At 49.2% G+C, this 17,858-nt stretch overlaps 1 protein-coding gene across 1 annotated transcript in view; it reads right to left on the bottom strand.

Moving 5' to 3' along the window:
- The window catches only part of LOC144824736 (uncharacterized), a 283,602-nt gene that overhangs the window by 127,904 nt on the left and 137,840 nt on the right, over positions 1-17,858 (bottom strand). The window contains exon 4 of the mRNA XM_078683749.1: positions 6,697-6,884. Coding sequence (XP_078539875.1) covers positions 6,697-6,884 — 188 coding nt within the window. The remainder of the gene's footprint in view (positions 1-6,696; positions 6,885-17,858) is intronic.

Consider the following 17,858-nt stretch of genomic DNA (forward strand, 5'->3'; position numbering starts at 1 on the left):
GGGCGCCTGTTGCTGCATCCTGCTTGAGAACCAGTGGGGCGGGGCTGCGGCTGATGCTCTGAGTGGCTGCGTCCTGGTGGACGGTGTGGAGACGTGGCCAAGGCATCGGGCCACCTCCGGATTGTGTCCAGATTGTTGCTACAGAGGACCTGCCTTCCTGGGAGTCTATCCGCTGGAGTTGCACGGAGGCGGCCGGCGGCCGGCGCCCGTCGAGTAGAGCCGCGGGTGTTGCAGCGAGAGCCCCCGCCCTAGTGGACGGATCGAGCCTGTGGGGTCCGGTCCAGCTTTGGCGTCGTGGCAGACCAGGTGAGTGACGGCTGGGTGCTGCAGTGGGGTCACCATCCCGGGCCATGCGGTTGTGCCTGCGCAGTCGGGCGTAAAGGGACGGGGCGCGTGCCCTCTAGCTCGTCCTTGCCTGGCGGCTGGCTGCGGTGCGGGGGGAACCGAATAGACTCTGGGGCCTCTCAGCTGTGGGCCTTGTCGTCTGGATTGGACTTGGCTCAGGGTTAGGGAGTGTGGGCACCGGGGGCCTTTACTGGAACAAGCCCTGACAGAAACACTACTTAATTCAGCAGCTGAGACATTGGGGCCACTCTTTGGAACCTAGGCCTGCCTGAAGTTTCCACATGGCCCCTGCCGAATAGGCCGCTGTCGCTGCCCACCTCCAATGCCTTATTGAGGACTTACCTGACTGGTGGTGCTGGCCACTGACGCTGTTCCCCCTGGTGCCCCCCCTCATTGACCTGTGTGCTGCTTTGCTGCTCGGCCTTTCTCTTGGGTGCTGTGGCTGCCGCCAGCGGCTGGGGGACACTGACCTACGGACTATACGCCTGCTGTGGCGTGAATTAGGACCGGTGCCTGGAAACCCGTTAGGGGAGGCTGTGGTGCCTAGCTTGCGGAACCGCCCAGCGCATGCTTGGTGCACCTTGTGGGTATGGCTGCCCCCCCCTGGTCTGGACCTCCCTTCCCCCGTTGTGGCTGATATACCTTGCTCTTAGCACCCGTGACCCTTGGCGCAAGTGGTGGAGGACTGCGGTACCCGGACGGCTGGACTGCCCTCTCTGGCCCCGTGAGGCTCTATAATGGCTAAAGTCAAGCCACCTGGCGCGTCCTCTAAGCAATGCACTATGGACAAGTTTGCAGGGGTGCGGCCTCTGGACCATCGCTGGGAGGCCCGGGGACCCAGATGCCGGATAATGCGGCTCTGCTGGCAGCGATCACACAGTTGCGGGAAACATTGAAATCCAAGATAGGTGGGTGGGGGCGGATGTAATGTTGCTTCGACAAGATCTCCGCAATGCTGTGCAGCATATTACTGAGGCGGAATCCCGCATATCAGATGTAGAAAACACAGTGGGCACGCTGACAAAGAAGGTGTCTACCCTTGAATCCCATACGCGGGGCCTGCCAACACAGGTCGAAGATGCGGAGGGACGCGTTTGCCGCAATAATCTTTGCTTTATTGGATTTCCAGAGGGGTGCGAAGGAAATGATTCAGTGGAGTTCCTCACTATGTGGCTCAGGAGTTGTCTTACACCCGATTCACTCTCCACATGCTTTGTCCTGGAGCGCGTTCACCGTGCACTGCTGCAGAAACCACACCCGGACGCTCGGGCGCCCGCCCCAGCCCCATCATCGCCTGTCTCCTTAACTACAGAGACAGAGATGTCATCCTTCAGCAGGCGAGAGCAAGAGACTCCCTTCTCTGTGACTCGCAACGTATTCTCATATTCCCGGACTATAGCAGACTCGTACAGCAGTGCAGACAGACCTTCCTGGAAGCTAAGGCTCGCCTTTGGGGTCTTTAGCTTCCGTACCCCCTACTATACCCGGCCTGCCTGCGAGCACCCACTTCTTTGAGTCCCCGGAGGAGGTGTTCCAGTGGCTTGAGGAAAAGGTCCGGCTTAAGCCCCATACTCCACCAAGGATTGAATCCAACTCATCATTTAGCGGACCCGGACGTGGGCCCCTGGGAAAGGGTGGCCGACAGAGGCGTTGATCGCGATCTAAGAAGAGGTCCAAGACTTGTAGCAAATCCAATAAGAGACTCCCTGAAGATCAACCAGAACTCACAGCATCTTGAATGATGTTGCTCCGAGAACTGTAACTATACATGCCATATGTCACTTAATGTATATTTTATTGCAGGCTTCCATTGTCTCAAGAGTCTCTTACCTCTGTTGTTTGTTTTTCTATGGGTAGGAGACTTGTGCAGAGAATCCATTGGCTGCTTCTTGCCGCTACCCCCTGTTGGGGTTCTGGCCTGGACCACGCCACTTTAGACACTTCTATGTTCATGAAGTATTGGGGTGGGGGGTGGTTGGGGATTTCATGCGGGGTTGGTTGTTGTTTTCTGTTAATGCCACTGCGTTCTCTGCCTTGTGCAACTCTGGAGTTGTCATTGCCACTCAACTTGCTCTTTTGTGCTCTTACGCCACTGCCAGCCATGCAACCGGAGTTAGATGGGATAGGGGGTAGAGAGCTCCGAGTCCTTAGCTGGTATACGAATGGCCTGCTCGATAAGATCAAGAGGGGAGCTGTGCTGCGCCAAGCTAAGCGCCACAGGGCAGGCATTCTCTTTCTGGAGAAGATCCATTTAGCAGGAACCAAGACACCTTGTTTGAGGAGGTTTGGTTTTACACATACTTATCATGCAGGATTAACTAGAGGCTCCCAGGGGATTGCAATTCTTATATACAGTTGTGTCCCCTTTGTTCCAAGTAGGACATGGCGGGACCCCCAGAATAGATTTGTTGTGATATTTGGGACTCTGTATGGGGAACCCATTGTCCTGGGAAGTGTTTATGCCACCCCTCCTCTCGTGGTCCTTCATTAAAAAATGAACGACACTCTGGGCTGAACTTCCGAATGGGTTAACACTGGTTGGCGGAGATTGGAATGATGTTCTGTCTCCGTCGCAAGATAGGTGGCATGCCACGGCTCGAATAACAGGGACCCAGGATTCTAAACTATTACCCTAGTTCAGGGAATGGGATGGGTTGACTCATGGAGGACCCTCCATCCCACTACTTGTGCGTACACAATTTTCTCCAAAGCCCATAAGCCCTTCTTGCGGCTAGAATATCTCTTTCTCTCAGGGGCACATACTCATAGATTGCTGACGGCCGACATTCTCCCTCGGGGCTTATTGGTACACTCAACGGTTTTCCTTCTCTTGTTTCTGGATCCCAATTTCGGTGGCGCCTGTCACCGTGGCTGCTGCGATACGATCAATATGGAGCGCATATCTGTGAATCTTTCGCGGATTACCTTTCATTAAACACAGGCTCTGTAGATTCTCCAGTCAATTTATGGGAGGCGTTGAAACCCACCTGCAGGCGAAGCGCCGACAGCGCCATGACAAATCTTGCACGTAGACAATTGTTGAATGTACAGCAGACGTACACCAGAGAACTTCTGAATGCAGCTCGTCTATACTGGCTCGCCACTCGCAGCCGGATATACCAGTCAGGGGACAAATCTAGTGCCTTATTGCATCATCTGTGCCAACAGACACTGCCCCCTCAGATACTCCCATGCATACGCGGCCCTGACGAGTTCCCTATTACGGACCCGTCCATCATTGCTGACTGTTTTGCTTCATATTTCGCAGACTTGTACGCTCCTCATGAGGCTCTGCCTGCAGGACTTGTCCAGAAATGTATAGATGACTCCCCCCCCCACCCGCCCTTAGCTGATGAAGTGCGGGACACGTTAGATGTTACCTTGTCAATAGAAGAACTGCTGACCGCACTGCTTAGTGTGCGAGCGGGTAGGGCGCTGGGCCCGAATGGCTTCCCCGTGAGTTCTTCCAGAAACATCACCCACAACTCCTAACACTGTACTTAGCGGCTCTTGAGGCCTCCGCAGGGAGTGGTGGTCTCCCACCGGATTGCCGGCATGCCGAAATTGTTGTGTTCTTGAAGCCGGGTCACTCCCCAGAACAATTCTCGTCCTACTGCCTGATCTCTTTACTCATTGTGGAAGCCAAACTCTTGGCCAAGGTGATTGCCAATCGCTTGGTGCCACACATTATGGAGTTGCTCTACCCAGACCAGGCAGGCTTTATGCCTGGCTCTGCTAAGCAGCATTATATCAGACATGCACATAATGCTATAGCCGTGGTCAATAGACTTGGGTGCCCCGCCGCGCTGCTACTGGCGGATACGAATAAAGCCTTTGACTCTCTTAGCTGGACCTACCTATACGCCTTGCTCAGCCGTCTAAACATTGGCCCCGGTTACTGAATCGTATTCGCCTACGGTATACAGATATAACCGCATCGGTCAGGGTGGCTGACTCGGTTTCCAGACACTTTCCTATTGGACGGGGGACACGCCAGGGCTGTCCACTCTTCCCTTATCTCTTTGCGCTCGCCATGGAGCATTTGGCAGCCTAAAATCGAGTTGACGCTGAGATGTGCGGTTTTGAATGGGCATTAGGAATGTCCAATCGCATAGCACTTTATGTGGACGATGTTTTGTTTTTCCCTCACAAATCTTGACCAGACTGGTCCACGCCTTGTACGCATTATGCAAATCTTTGGTGAGACCTCTACATGAATCAGCGAAAATCATTTTGTTGGGCCGATGTGGGGCGGGGATTGGCTGGGTGACTGGTCACAAGAAGTAGTGATGGCTCCAGATGGTTTCAAGTATTTGGGCGTCTTTCTCTCAGCGTCCCAGTCAGTGGCATGGAACAAGAACCTCACCTCTTTGTGGATACAGGTGAGCAACCAGACACGTGTGTGGTCCCATTGGCCCCTGTCTCTTTTTGGCAGATCGGCCATCTTTAAAACGGTTTCTCTAACCCGCCTTCTGTATCAATTACAAAATCACCCCTATCCAATCAAGCAGACGTGGTTTCGTCAATTGAACACTGTTCTTGCCCGGTTTCTCTGGGGGGGTGGTGCATCGCAAGTTGAGCTGAGGACCTGCTTCCAATCTACCTATTCTGGTGGAGTGGCTTGCCCAGACATTCATTCGTACTACATGGCATCACACCTCCTCGTCCTCAACGAATGGTGGTACGTGATCGTGGACACCGGCATACGCCGTAGAACGTTGGCTGCGGGGAGACAATGCGCTACACATGGTTCTCTATTCGATGGCACTGGTTAAGGAACTACCACCTGCCACTGTCACGATCTTTAAGATCTGGAAGTCTGCGCTCCGCCAGATGGGCTGGTGGGGGAGACTCACTAGGTAAACTCCACTATGGAATAACAGACAACTGCCAGAGCTGGCGTGACTGCCTGGCTTTCGGGGCTGGGGAGCCATTGGAATAGACACAGTGGAGACGGTTGTGCACGGCTGTACCCTCAAGTCCTTTCTTGACATGTAGGAAAGGACGTTCTAGAATACGCCGCATAACACGGCTCTCATTGGTATCAGGATATCCATCCATATTTTACAGATGCCCAGCCAAGAAGGACATGGAAGAACAGAAAAGCTCTGAGCACAAATGTAGCTTGTAAGGTCAAGTAGAGTTCAGCCTTTATGTTACGAAGCTTAGTATGCCATTTCCCAAAATGCCTAACTCATGAACCACCACCATCTTAGGCTTGTGGAGTTGTGATCAATGTCAACTTCACAGGGTCCTTTCTCAGACCTTGCATCCCAACCCTGAACACAAAGCTACCCTACCAGAGATCCTTTCTTAGATATGTTATTGTATACAGTCTTGATTCAGATGCACAATATAACATTTATTTTGCTACTGTAGTGTAAAAAACTGTAATTTTGTGGCGGGTTTAAATGAAACTGAGTGTTAACGAAGGGTTAAGGTGACATTAGTAGGAAGACTAGTGGGGCTATTTACAAAGGGTTGTGCAGGCACTCGTGCAGCTCTGCACAGTTATGTCGAATCAAATCATGCAGTTAAAATCCAGTAGCCGACAAGTTTCGTCCCTGAGGGGACTTCTTCAGAGCTCCACTGTATAAATCAAACATCCAGGTTCAAAATCCTTTTTCAATATTGCTCCTGTTCTGTGATCACACAATTTTTATAGTGTGCTGTCTGTTCATGCGGCTTGAAAACCAGGGCTCCGTCAATACGTCTGCTTCCTTTGAAGCAATATTGAAAGAGGATTCTGAATCTGGATGTTTGATTTGATTCGATCTGAAAAACATCTCAATAAAGAACTTTTTTGAAAAAAATGAAAAGACATCTGGAAATTCTTGTATGTGTACACATATACTGTCATTCAATTGATTTCTAAAGACTTTGATATTGCTGTGTGCAGAACCACTGTGTGTCTCATGTTGCTTTGCATTTCTTTTCAAATTATGGAGTAGAGAGGGGTGTACTCCTTGGTTTTCTGCACCTTTTTTTTACCTCCCACACCTTGCATTGAGAGGATAGTTTCTTGCCTCAACCCTCTGGTTTCTATTATATGTGTAGAAAATGTGATTCATGTAAGCATTTTGTGGTACACATTTATCTCTAATTGCTACGATAAAATTCACTCTCTCGACAAAATGAGTATTTACTAGCGGATGAATGATGGTTGACATAATAATTTAACACTGTACACCTACTACTGATTGCTAAATTTGAGATTTGAAATTTGCTTTTATTAAAATGGTCACCAAAGAAAGTTCAAATTAACTACAAAAAACACCTTTCAGAAATATTTAGGTTTTTGCAGCAATAACAAGTACATATTAGGAAATTAATTTCTAAGTTGCAACTCACGTGTCTTTAACTAGGTGAACCTCTTGGATAACTTCTTTTAATCTTTGTTTCAAATCATGCTTTTCTTGTTCCAAGGCTTTATTTTCTTCCATGATAACCTCTTTTTCCGTATTAATTCGATCCAACTTAACTTTGCTTTCAAAGTAATTTTTCTCTGCTTGTGTTAAAAGTTGCTGCGTGTCTGTTAACTTAAATACAGTATGAACACGTTAGTTTGGTAGATTTCCAAGAATTATTGAATCTGAATTTATCAAATAACAATTTTGTAGGGCTACAGTTGACAATAGAAACAGCCATATATTAATTATCCTGTTACAAATCAGGTAACATAAGTGCGTAGAAAACAGAATGAATGTTTCAAAACGGATTTAGAAAAAAACCTTTCTTTCCCAGGGGCTATATTTTAAGACTAGAAGGCTGCAAACTGCTGAGTTCCTCCCTGCAAAACAAAGACGAGACTGCTTCACTAAACTGGGATTCAGAAATTAGGTGTGATATTGTGAGTTACTTCATAGGAAAGATATTCGCGCAAGAAAACACTGTCCACACCTCTTTGAGAGCAAGAAAGGCCACTTTATTTAAGACAGGTGTGTACATCAAACATCTTTCCAACACATTATTTAATAATTAATAAAATCCAAATCTTCCAGCTCGACTAAGCATCCCTACCTAGGAGTAACCCCCCCCACCAAGTTAACCTAACCCAAACCAGAAACAACTAACTCTTGAAGAATACCCCCTCATTTCCTTTAACTGCCCTTTGAGGATGGACCAACCCGCTCCAGGCTGCCCACCCCCCACTAGAAACCGCCTACAAAAGAACAAGACACCTGTCCTAAAGTGGCAAGGCCAGAAGGCCATAGCAGTAACGAAAAATACTGCAAAATGGGGAAAAACCTAGAGAAAAAAGGGGGACGGGTGGGTGGGGCAAAAGAACCTTCCTCCCCAACCTCCCACTAGCGCGTTCCTTTCCCGCCTGCCTTAGCCTCTCTTAAAACTTCCCTCCTAATCAAGAAGACCACCACCTGTCCTGCGCCCAGTCGTCCTCGCGCGAACAAACCCAGGGAGAGACCGGCTCGCGCACGGCTCTCCCTGGGTCCCTCCTCGCGCAAGAAAACACTGTCCACACCTCTTTGAGAGCAAGAAAGGCCACTTTATTTAAGACAGGTGTGTACATCAAACATCTTTCCAACACATTATTTAATAATTAATAAAATCCAAATCTTCCAGCTCGACTAAGCATCCCTACCTAGGAGTAACCCCCCCCACCAAGTTAACCTAACCCAAACCAGAAACAACTAACTCTTGAAGAATACCCCCTCATTTCCTTTAACTGCCCTTTGAGGATGGACCAACCCGCTCCAGGCTGCCCACCCCCCACTAGAAACCGCCACCCAGGAAAACCTTTAGAGTTTTCCTGCCCCACCCAAAGGAAAGGACAAAAAAGGGGGGGGTTCGGGGAACACCACAAGTGCACGTCCAGTACTGTAGCTATTAAATAACGCAATTCTAAAATATAAAAGAAAGACCCAATTGCGACAGGTGGACTCCAACCCGCAAAAGAAATGTTTCTCAGAAAGTTGCAAATGAGGGTGAGCCAACTAATAAATGCATAAGTCTGTACAAAACAATTGCATCGAACGATTCAATATTTTGCCCGCGCCGTTTCCATGGCTGCAGAATCCCTCGCCCCAGTCCATTGGAAGCGTGGCACCAACGCCGTCCAGATCACCATGGTGCACACCCAGGCTCTGTTTTTTATTTTTTTGTTATAAGACCTAGGAGAAAAACCAATGTTAGGAAAACACAGGCGAGTCATTTTCTTACATACTTCGCACAACATCTCGACCTGCAACTCCCAATTAAGCAAATCTGGAACCAGTCCCACCCCAACCTGTCACCCTCCGTCGCCGCCCCAATCCGAAAGGAATGAGCACCAAAATTGAAAAGGACCCCGCCCCAGACCTAATAGCACCTTTCTCAGAACAGCCAACAACTGCGAAAACAACAATCAGACTGCCATCAGCGGGACAGAAAAATTACCCCCAGTGGAAAAAGGAGGGGACGCCCAGAAAGCCTCCCATTCCCCCACAGGACAACAAGAAATGACAACCGCTCCGCCCAAAGAAAAAACCCATGTACCCCTCCCAACTGAACTGTTTTAGACATTCGCAACCAGAAACGAACCCTGTCTTGTGCCAGCACCACTCCACCTGTTATTCATACCCGCCCTGTTGCACAAACCCAACAACTCAGAAGCACGGGATGCCCCCAAAAATAACCACACCAAACCCAAACGAAACTTCCGACACTCAAAAGCGTCAGAACAGCAGACAGCCAACTGTGCTAACATCAGTTGAAGCAAATCAAAAATCACCGGCTGCCGCAGCCTCCGAGCACCGGCCTGTAAACTACCCAAACTGTTCAAAACCTGCATGACCAGCACCCCCCCCCCAGCAGGATCCCTCCCCCACCGAAGCTGCCCATAAAAAAGAGATCCCTGCCAGCGGACTCAAAATTGACGCGAGGGAGAGGCCTCCGTCCACCAATACAAAACAAAAATGCAACAAAAATGCTCCGCAGACAAAAAAAACCACCGATGCCTGACCGAAAAATTGTTCTCACCGAACTGCAAAGATTCCCCCTAATCCTGGAAATAGCTCCGACGGGTGGTGTCAGCCCAGAATGCTCAACCCACTGTAAGACTCTCAATCCCCCAAGGCCCATACGTACTGCGGGATCGTTAACGGTTCTAGATCTGCCCCAGGAGCCAAACGTCGGAATTCCAACCACGTAAAGCGAGATAAAGCATCAGCAATGCAATGAATGACCCCTGGAACATATCGAGTAGTGAATACAATAACCAGGTGCGAACACCACAACATGAAAGCACTCGACAGTGTCAACATACGCAAAAAACCTTTGCTCTCTGCCTGTTAGCAAGGTCAACCATCGCCATATTGTCCACGTGGAACAACACAGATCGGGTCCGGAACTCTACCCCCCAGCTGTACAGAGCCGCCAGCAAAAGGAACAGTCCTAAAAAACAATGCTGCGCCCCTGCCCCCGCCAATGAACAGGCTCAGATAATGTCCTCGTCCGCAAAAAACAAGGACACGCCGGTAAAAGCCTGCAAAAAATTTGCAACCAGATACCCAAAGCTGCACTGACAGGTGCGGCAAGGCGCACGGAGCTCCAACCTGCGTTCGCCCAACACCAACCCGATGAAAGCAGAGAGTTTGCGCACCCTGCCAGCAGACAGCCTCGCAACCATAACCGTGGTATCGATTGCAATTCCCAAAAAGGTCAACATGGTACATGCCGTGCATCAAGGAAAAGGAAAGCATCCAAACAATGACATACCAAAACATGGCCACTGATGAAAGCGAAAGCGCTATTGCAGAAAAAATACTGAAAGTCCCGAAGAGGGGACAGGACACCGAACAGCCCATCGGCAAAACCCCGTCAACATAGAAAATGTCCCCAAAGTGCATACCCAAGAGACCAAAAATCCCACGGATGAATGGGCAGAAGGCGAAACCAAACGAATGTCACTGTCCGTCAGAAGCGCACCAGGGCCCACAGTGCAAACCTGCCTCAGGGCGTCAGCCACCGAAGCATAGGACACGCTAGAAACTGCCTGGTCGATGAAATCATTGATAGATGGAAACCTCCGGCCAGGACAAATGGTGTAGGAGCCGGAACTCCCCAGCCACCGTATTGGTGACAACACCCGGAGGGGAAGATTAGCAGATCCGGGAAAGGACAGCTAAGAAAAAGGACCAGCGATCCCACCAGCAGCAAGCTCAGACTCCAACATCCTCTGCACAACCTGGGGGCACTCTGCAGTGGACTTCCGATTATCAGACCACCGACCCAACCGAGGACCCTGGTACCCAATCCGGAAACCTACCCGGAAACCCCCAGGACAAAGTCTTGGCCACCTCCAAATCGGGGTATTCCTTCAACCACAAGGCAAAAACCTCAACCTTAATAGCAGTAGGAGCCGTCGGAAACAAAATGCGAAGGCTGTCCTCTGCCCCCTGTACCCCTCCCTTGGTCCAATTGTCAATAGACGTCGGAACTCGCGGCCGCCGAGCCAATTCAAAATCTTCTTCCTTAAACCCTGCCGTTGCCTGCCCAACACAATGCAGGAGCCCGAACACATCCACAAACTCCCCATCCCAGATCCTGGATTCAGTTTTCTCCGATAAATGAGACCCCAAAGGCATCCCAGCACTAGAATAAGGCAAATCTCCTATGAAGGATACTATCCCCCGCCACCAAACATCCCCTGCAACATTAGCATCCACCTCCAACTGCCGCACCAGCAGCGGTGCTCGAGCGACTCGCTCCTCAATCACCCCATCCCAGTAGCAATAGCTGTCACGCTTAGCAGGGAGACTCTCCCCTTGTTGCCAATCGCTTAGGAAGGATACTATCCTCCGCCATTCCAGACTCTAGATTTAGTATTCTCAGACACAGGAGACCCAAAGGCATCCCAACTCCAGAATAAGGCACTTCCTTGGGAAGGATACTATCCTCCGCAACCTGCTCCATATGTGTCGCCGACCGGAGCATTCACCTCCGCATGCCGCACCAGCAGCGGTGCTCGAGCGAATAGATCTGGTACGCTTAGCAGGGAGACTCTCCCCTTGTTGCCAATCGCTTAGGAAGGATACTATCCTCCGCCATTCCCGACTCTAGATTTAGGAAACTCAAACAAAGAAATAAATCTCTTGGGAAGGATACTATCCCCCGCAACCTGTTCCATAGGTGCTGTCAATGTCCCCATCAAAATGAGTATTCACCACCGCATGCCGCACAAGCAGCGGTGCTAGAGCGACTCGCTCCTCAATAACCCCATCTTTTATTTGTTTATTTATTTATTTATTTTTTAAACTGACTACCACCCATCCGTACCTCTTGGCAACTGGGAGAACTTCTGAGGAAACACCACAAGATCCCTCTGAGTTGCACGACGTCTCGCCGACTCTTACCGTGTCGTGGTCCGCACGTGACCCCTGCAAGATACGAGGGTCAAGGAAAAATTGCCCCCACCCCACCCGGATGGGCCCGTGCTGCCCAAAGCCCCAAAGTCCTTCTCCCTCAACTCCCCCTCCCCCAAATCATCAGCATGTACAACCCACTGTTAAAACATTACCATAAAAAGAAAACTGCGTACTACCACTAGGCAGAGCCCCTTCACCAAGTCCCCCATCGAAACATTGCCATGTAATGCCATCAATGCGCACTGCGCACGTCGCTGCAGAAGAGTAATCCGCTCCAGATAACTCTCCCGGACCCTCCCCACATGAGACAGCCGTATGGTCAGTCCGCAAGCCGCTCACCAGCCACCAGCCGACCAGCTGGAGCCGAAACCGGGAAAACGAGGGCCGCTCAAGCCAGACTGCGAGGAAACAGCGAGAGTGACACCCCCAACGGAGCCAAGGGGAACGCCCACAGACAACCCACCAAGACAAGGCACAACCCATGCGCCACCGCCCAAACCGCCCGCCAGCCCACCCAGCAAGGCACTGGGCCCCCACGCAATGCCTGGAAAACCGGACTGGAAGGCGCAGGAACCCCCCAGAGCCCGCCCCACCCAGACCAGCACAGGTGTCCCACCGAAAACCACAACCAGGCCCAGCAAGCCCCTGGACCGCAGCCCTGGGCCGGGGGAAAGGACAGCACGGACAAGCCATGGGAGCAAACCAGCTCCAGGGAAGCACCCCCCGCCAGGACCAACCCAGACCGGACAGGGAGACAGACCCGAAAGCAGCCTACCCCCTTGCAGCACTGCACAAATAACGAGGGGGGGGAAGGGGGGGCGCTCCCCTACCAAGGGGGGGGGGGGGAGGGGGGGGGGGGACAGGAAGGAACACTGCCCGTCCAACAAAAAGGCCTTAGAAGCACCTGGGGACACAACCGGCAGGGCACAGGGCGCCCGCCCTCCACCTGAGCAATACCATAACATGGGTGAGGCACTACAAGACGGGGCTCCTCCCCCGCGGAGCCCCGTCACACACGGAGGGCTGCCCAGCTTGGGAAGAGGCTGCAAAAAACTCCCGACCCCTGCACAAGGCCCCCCGACAGACCGACCCCGCCTCCCGCCGGGCGCCCCTCGCAAGCCGGCAGCCCCAGTGGGGGCCAAACATACCTGCTGGTGGGCGCCCGGCACTTCAGGGGAGGGCGCCACATCTCCATGAAAACCCGCAGCCACCACCGGGGAAACAGCCGGCAGGGCCGCAGCTCCGTCCCCGTCATCCTCCGGTCGTGGAGAAAGACACGCCTTGGCCGCCTTTGCCACGCCTACGGCCGCCCTGCGATGGGGGCGGGCCAAACCCAAACACGCCTCACCATGAACTCCGTAGCGAAGGGCAAAAGAACCTTCCTCCCCAACCTCCCACTAGCGCGTTCCTTTCCCGCCTGCCTTAGCCTCTCTTAAAACTTCCCTCCTAATCAAGAAGACCACCACCTGTCCTGCGCCCAGTCGTCCTCGCGCGAACAAACCCAGGGAGAGACCGGCTCGCGCACGGCTCTCCCTGGGTCCCTCCTTAACAGATGTGACATCATACTGCTGATGTCCATCTTACTTCCAAGAGTCCTCGCCTACAAATCATACATGAGCTTTGATACATACGTTTCTATCACAGACCAGACACTGTTGGTGGCGACTGTTAAAGTCTAAATTCTTCATGAAATTTGACCTCAGTTAATGTTGAAGAAAAGGTGCCCGACATTAAAAAATGTGTTTAACTTCGTCATAACCATAGAGAAAATGTAGAAGATGCTTTTTTTAATTTGATAAGTGCATCATGAAGCTTTAAACCATAGTAGAAAATCCATTTTTTTTAACGAGTAAAACAAATGTGCAGCATAAATAAAGTAGTAGGCCTCATGCCTAATGTGCTTCTACGACAAGGCCTGAAAATGTCTTTCGACTTCTGTTTAACATTTAAATAAAATGCCTTTTAGAAACTGCTGACTTAATCATCTGACTGCAAAATTGTGATTCACTTTAAAATGTGCTACTCTAAGAGAAACATATTTCTTTGCTTGCTCACACCATATGATTTCGTCATTTCACTAAGCAAGGTACTTCGCTATATTTTATCATGAATAGAGTATTAGGAATGTTATGCTTACTTATGATATTGTTTTGCATGATCTAATCAAGACTTTACTGATAGAAATGTTTCCTTGCTTTAGACTAGCTCTTTGTCCACACAATGGGATACTGACAACATCTAACAGAATAAGGCCTGCAAAGGTACTCATAAGAACATTCCCTCATGTATCTAGTGTGAGGCATTCAGAAACTTTTCGATAACTGCTCACTGGGGAGAATGCTTACCGTGGACAGGGGAGGAGAGACAAAAGACCATCGGAAGACCTGTTTCCATTGGACAAGAATGACTTAACTGGCTGAATGTTGCAATAATGTTTTATGTTTTCATATATACGTGTTCCGAATTAGAGAGATTCAATATATTTCATTGCAACCCTACGCTTCAATTCCTCGATGCTTTATGCATTGTTTTCCCTGATTATTGCTACTGCTAACGGCGATTTCCTTTTACTCTGACCGTTTTGCAGGGAGACTTTCTCCTCATGTTGATCATAGCTACTGCTGTGGTTAATTTTCTTTTGATTTATTAGCAGTTGCAACTGCAACTTGTTGAGAACCTTGGCTAAGTTTTCATAACCACAGCGCCAGGAAACCTCCGGGTTGCTGTGCGCTCTATAAATTTAAATATAATAATAATAATAATTATGGGAAGTTCATGCTTTGACGAACTAAGAAGCTCCAGAATCTTGCTCTTTTCCGAAAGAACTCTTTATGGGTACTTAATTAGGTTAGGACTCTTAGATTAAGAAAGGGACTATTTCCTTTATGGAACACGCTGTCTATTTTAAGCTGTCTCTAACAAAACCTTTTTTTGATATTTCTGTAATTGGACTAATCTGAATGAAAAAGACAAACCAATACTAATCTCTTAATGAGAAATAAAGCTTTGAAACGATCCCAAACCTCTCATCATTGACTGAACATTAAAATACTGAAATCTGATGATTCCATTTCAAATGCAATTTATTGCACCTCTATTCTAACACAGTGGCAAAGATTAATTTCCCTGAAGACGGAAGGCCGCAGAAAATAGGAGCCCATTGTTGTAAGTGATTTGGGTTTGCACGGGTCATCAATTGGCCCCCAATTTTTAGGCGCTGACAATACTAAAGCCAGCCACTCTTCTGGCACTCCTTAAAACCTCAACTCCACAAAACTTATGAAGTCTTGTTTTCCCATCTTTAACCAAGGTACACACATTGGCAGTTGTCGAATCTCTGCTATATTAAGCCCTGCTGATTCCATCTGACCTCAACAAATTTTACAGTATCTATCTACTACTTTTTTAAAGAAAACTTCCTGAAAATTAGGTTGGGTGCCAACTGCAAACATTTGGTGATGCAAAAGGCCTTTTTGTCACCTACCAAGCAGGATTCTGACTAGGCCACAGCATTGATTTATTAGTGTTCTCTGTCTTAGAAGACCGCAGGATATTAGGTGAGGATGTAGGTGTCAGAGATCCATCTGCAGACTTCAAAACTATCAATAACAGCACCTTGCACAAACTGAATATGAAGTTTCCAGAATAGCCTACAATTTATTACATTTTACCTTGCAGCAAAGTTTCAGACAGCTGCAATCCCCCTTTTCACATCAGAGGCGAAAACTTTGACTTATGGATTCACTGTTCCCATGTAACCTATAAGTGCAACCTCATACCTCACTGCTTCAAAAGATGAATGTCTGCTTTCATATGTATAAAAAAACCACAAAACTCATCTTTGGGCTCTCTCCCACTCATAGGACAATGCATTGTTGGGGCAGGATACTAGCCCCCTCCCAGACTGCCTATCAATTTTGCATTGGTGGATTTCCACCAACTTTCAGAAAATAAATCCAACTAAAATATCTTGATAACCTCACCTTAACTAGCACAATTGACCAATACCTCATGGCAAGCAGCAATGGAAGTGTCAACACAAATATGGTCGAAAGTTCCTCAAGGGGAGTATACCTAAGAGTGGGATGCTCCAAAAGAAAAAGTTAAAGAAATACAGGTAAGTATAGGGGATTGTTTGTCTCTTGTTCTGGACTGGCAGGTGGAGTTGTGAGCATGCGTGGAGTGAAGTGAATGCTACTCCTTGGTACCCTAGTGCCCTCAGACAACCGTGCGATCGCCCTAGATCATCATTGGGCGTTGCTCCTCGTGTGGGTGGCGCTGCAGTCCCTCACGGGCCCCTCAAGGGGGCTCTTTGGCAGAGTTCTTTTTGTGGAGATGCCGCAGTTGTGCATGGGGGTCTGGGGGCCTAGCTAGAATTGGTAGTGAGTGTAAGGAAGTTAAAAAAAACGTACAATACCCTCAAACTAGTTTATTCAGGGGTCTATAAGGTTCATTAAAAAAGGGGTGGACGCTGGAGTTTCCCTATGTTATGGATGATAGGGGCGCTTGTCTAGCGCTTGTCTCAGTGTAGGTGCTCAAGTGGGGGTGAACAAATTATTCGGTCGACATGTTTCGCACGTCTGGTGGTCCCTAGTGGATTCAATCGCGCTTCTTCAGGACCATATGATGTGCAAAAAACAAACTAGTTCTGTTGTTGCAGGTGCCAGGCCTATTGCCCGTGTACCCGCTGTACCTTCGTCGTCAAGGTGAACAGCATCTTATCGCTGAGTGGTACGGTCACTAATAGTACCATAACCCAACCCAATCTGTATCAGGTCTGGGCCCCATCGACGACGGCTTGCCTTTTAAGCGAGGGAGCAAGTTCTCTCCCTCAGCGGGTGTCTCTGACTCCTACCCACGGCAAGCTCGGCGTTGGAAACATACAAAGCAGCAATGGAACCCTAGGAAAGGGTCATCCACCAGCAGAGTGTTTGCATACACTCTGATTTATCACTAAATTCCAAGGAGTGAAGGTAGCAAACATTTGGTATGCTCATTCTGACTGACTCCCTTAGGAAGATTCCACATTTCATTAACTTTACCCTTCATGTGTCAGTAATTACTGCCCTGGTTCATCCCAGATTGGACTACGCCAATTGCATACACCCAGGGGCCCCAGATAAAATGCTGTAATGGTTACAGGTGGTTCAAGCAGCTCACTTGATTACTAGCATCTCCAGACATGATCATTAAAATATCATCAATCCTCAAGGACTTCACTGGCTATTTGTTCCAGAGTTGGTTTTAAAAATCTAATTATTGTTCATAGTGCCTTTCACAGAAACGCCTCAGGTTTTCTCACACTAAATGTAAGCCATACTGGCCATTGCCTGAACTGCGTTCTGCAAAGTGGCTTTTGGTAGTCACATCTTAGGAATGCACAGTGACTTTAGGAGATCGATCTTTTACTTTACCACTGTCAAACTATGTGACACTCGACCATATAGCAAGCAGGCAGAAACCAGATTTGCTCTTTTTAGGATACACCTAAAAACCTGACATTTTAATCAGTGAATGTGCTATCTTTTCAAATTCCCTATTCATTCTCCTTGGTCTACATTCTGTTGAGTTTAGGTTTGTGTGGTTCATAACATTATCGTAACACATTGAGGGTCTCATTACGATGTCGGTCGGAAAACATTCTGACTGACTCCTTGTAGGAATCGTTTCCGGCTGACTCGGGTTCGGAGAGTCAGCCCGACCGACTCAAAGACTTCAATGAGAGCCTGTGTTCCGACCTACAGCACCAGCTCCCATTGAAGAAAGGGGTGGTTGCGGAAAAGCTTGCACCCTGTGGTGGGCACCCCATGGCACTGTTCATGATTACAAAGAGGAGTCCTATGGGTACCCCCACGTGCTCCAACTGGAGGCCTCCGGGTGAAGGGTGGTCTGCTACGGGCCCCCAAAGTCAGTTACCGACAGCCGTTCCATGTCAGGCAAACCGAGTTGTAAAGGCTGTCCAAATCTGACATCTTAATACGTCGGTAGAAAAAGAGGTACATAGAGCTGTACGATTTGGCTCTGAAGTCTATGAATGCCGGTCGGAACAGAGTTGGACAGACCAAACGGTTACCTTCCATCGTAATCGGTCAGTCAGAAATGTTTCCAAGTTGGTCGGGAACATGGGTTCCGACTCGGGTTAGGACAATC

Source organism: Lissotriton helveticus, chromosome 3_1 (assembly GCF_964261635.1).
Source record: "Lissotriton helveticus chromosome 3_1, aLisHel1.1, whole genome shotgun sequence".
Lineage (NCBI taxonomy): Eukaryota > Metazoa > Chordata > Amphibia > Caudata > Salamandridae > Lissotriton > Lissotriton helveticus.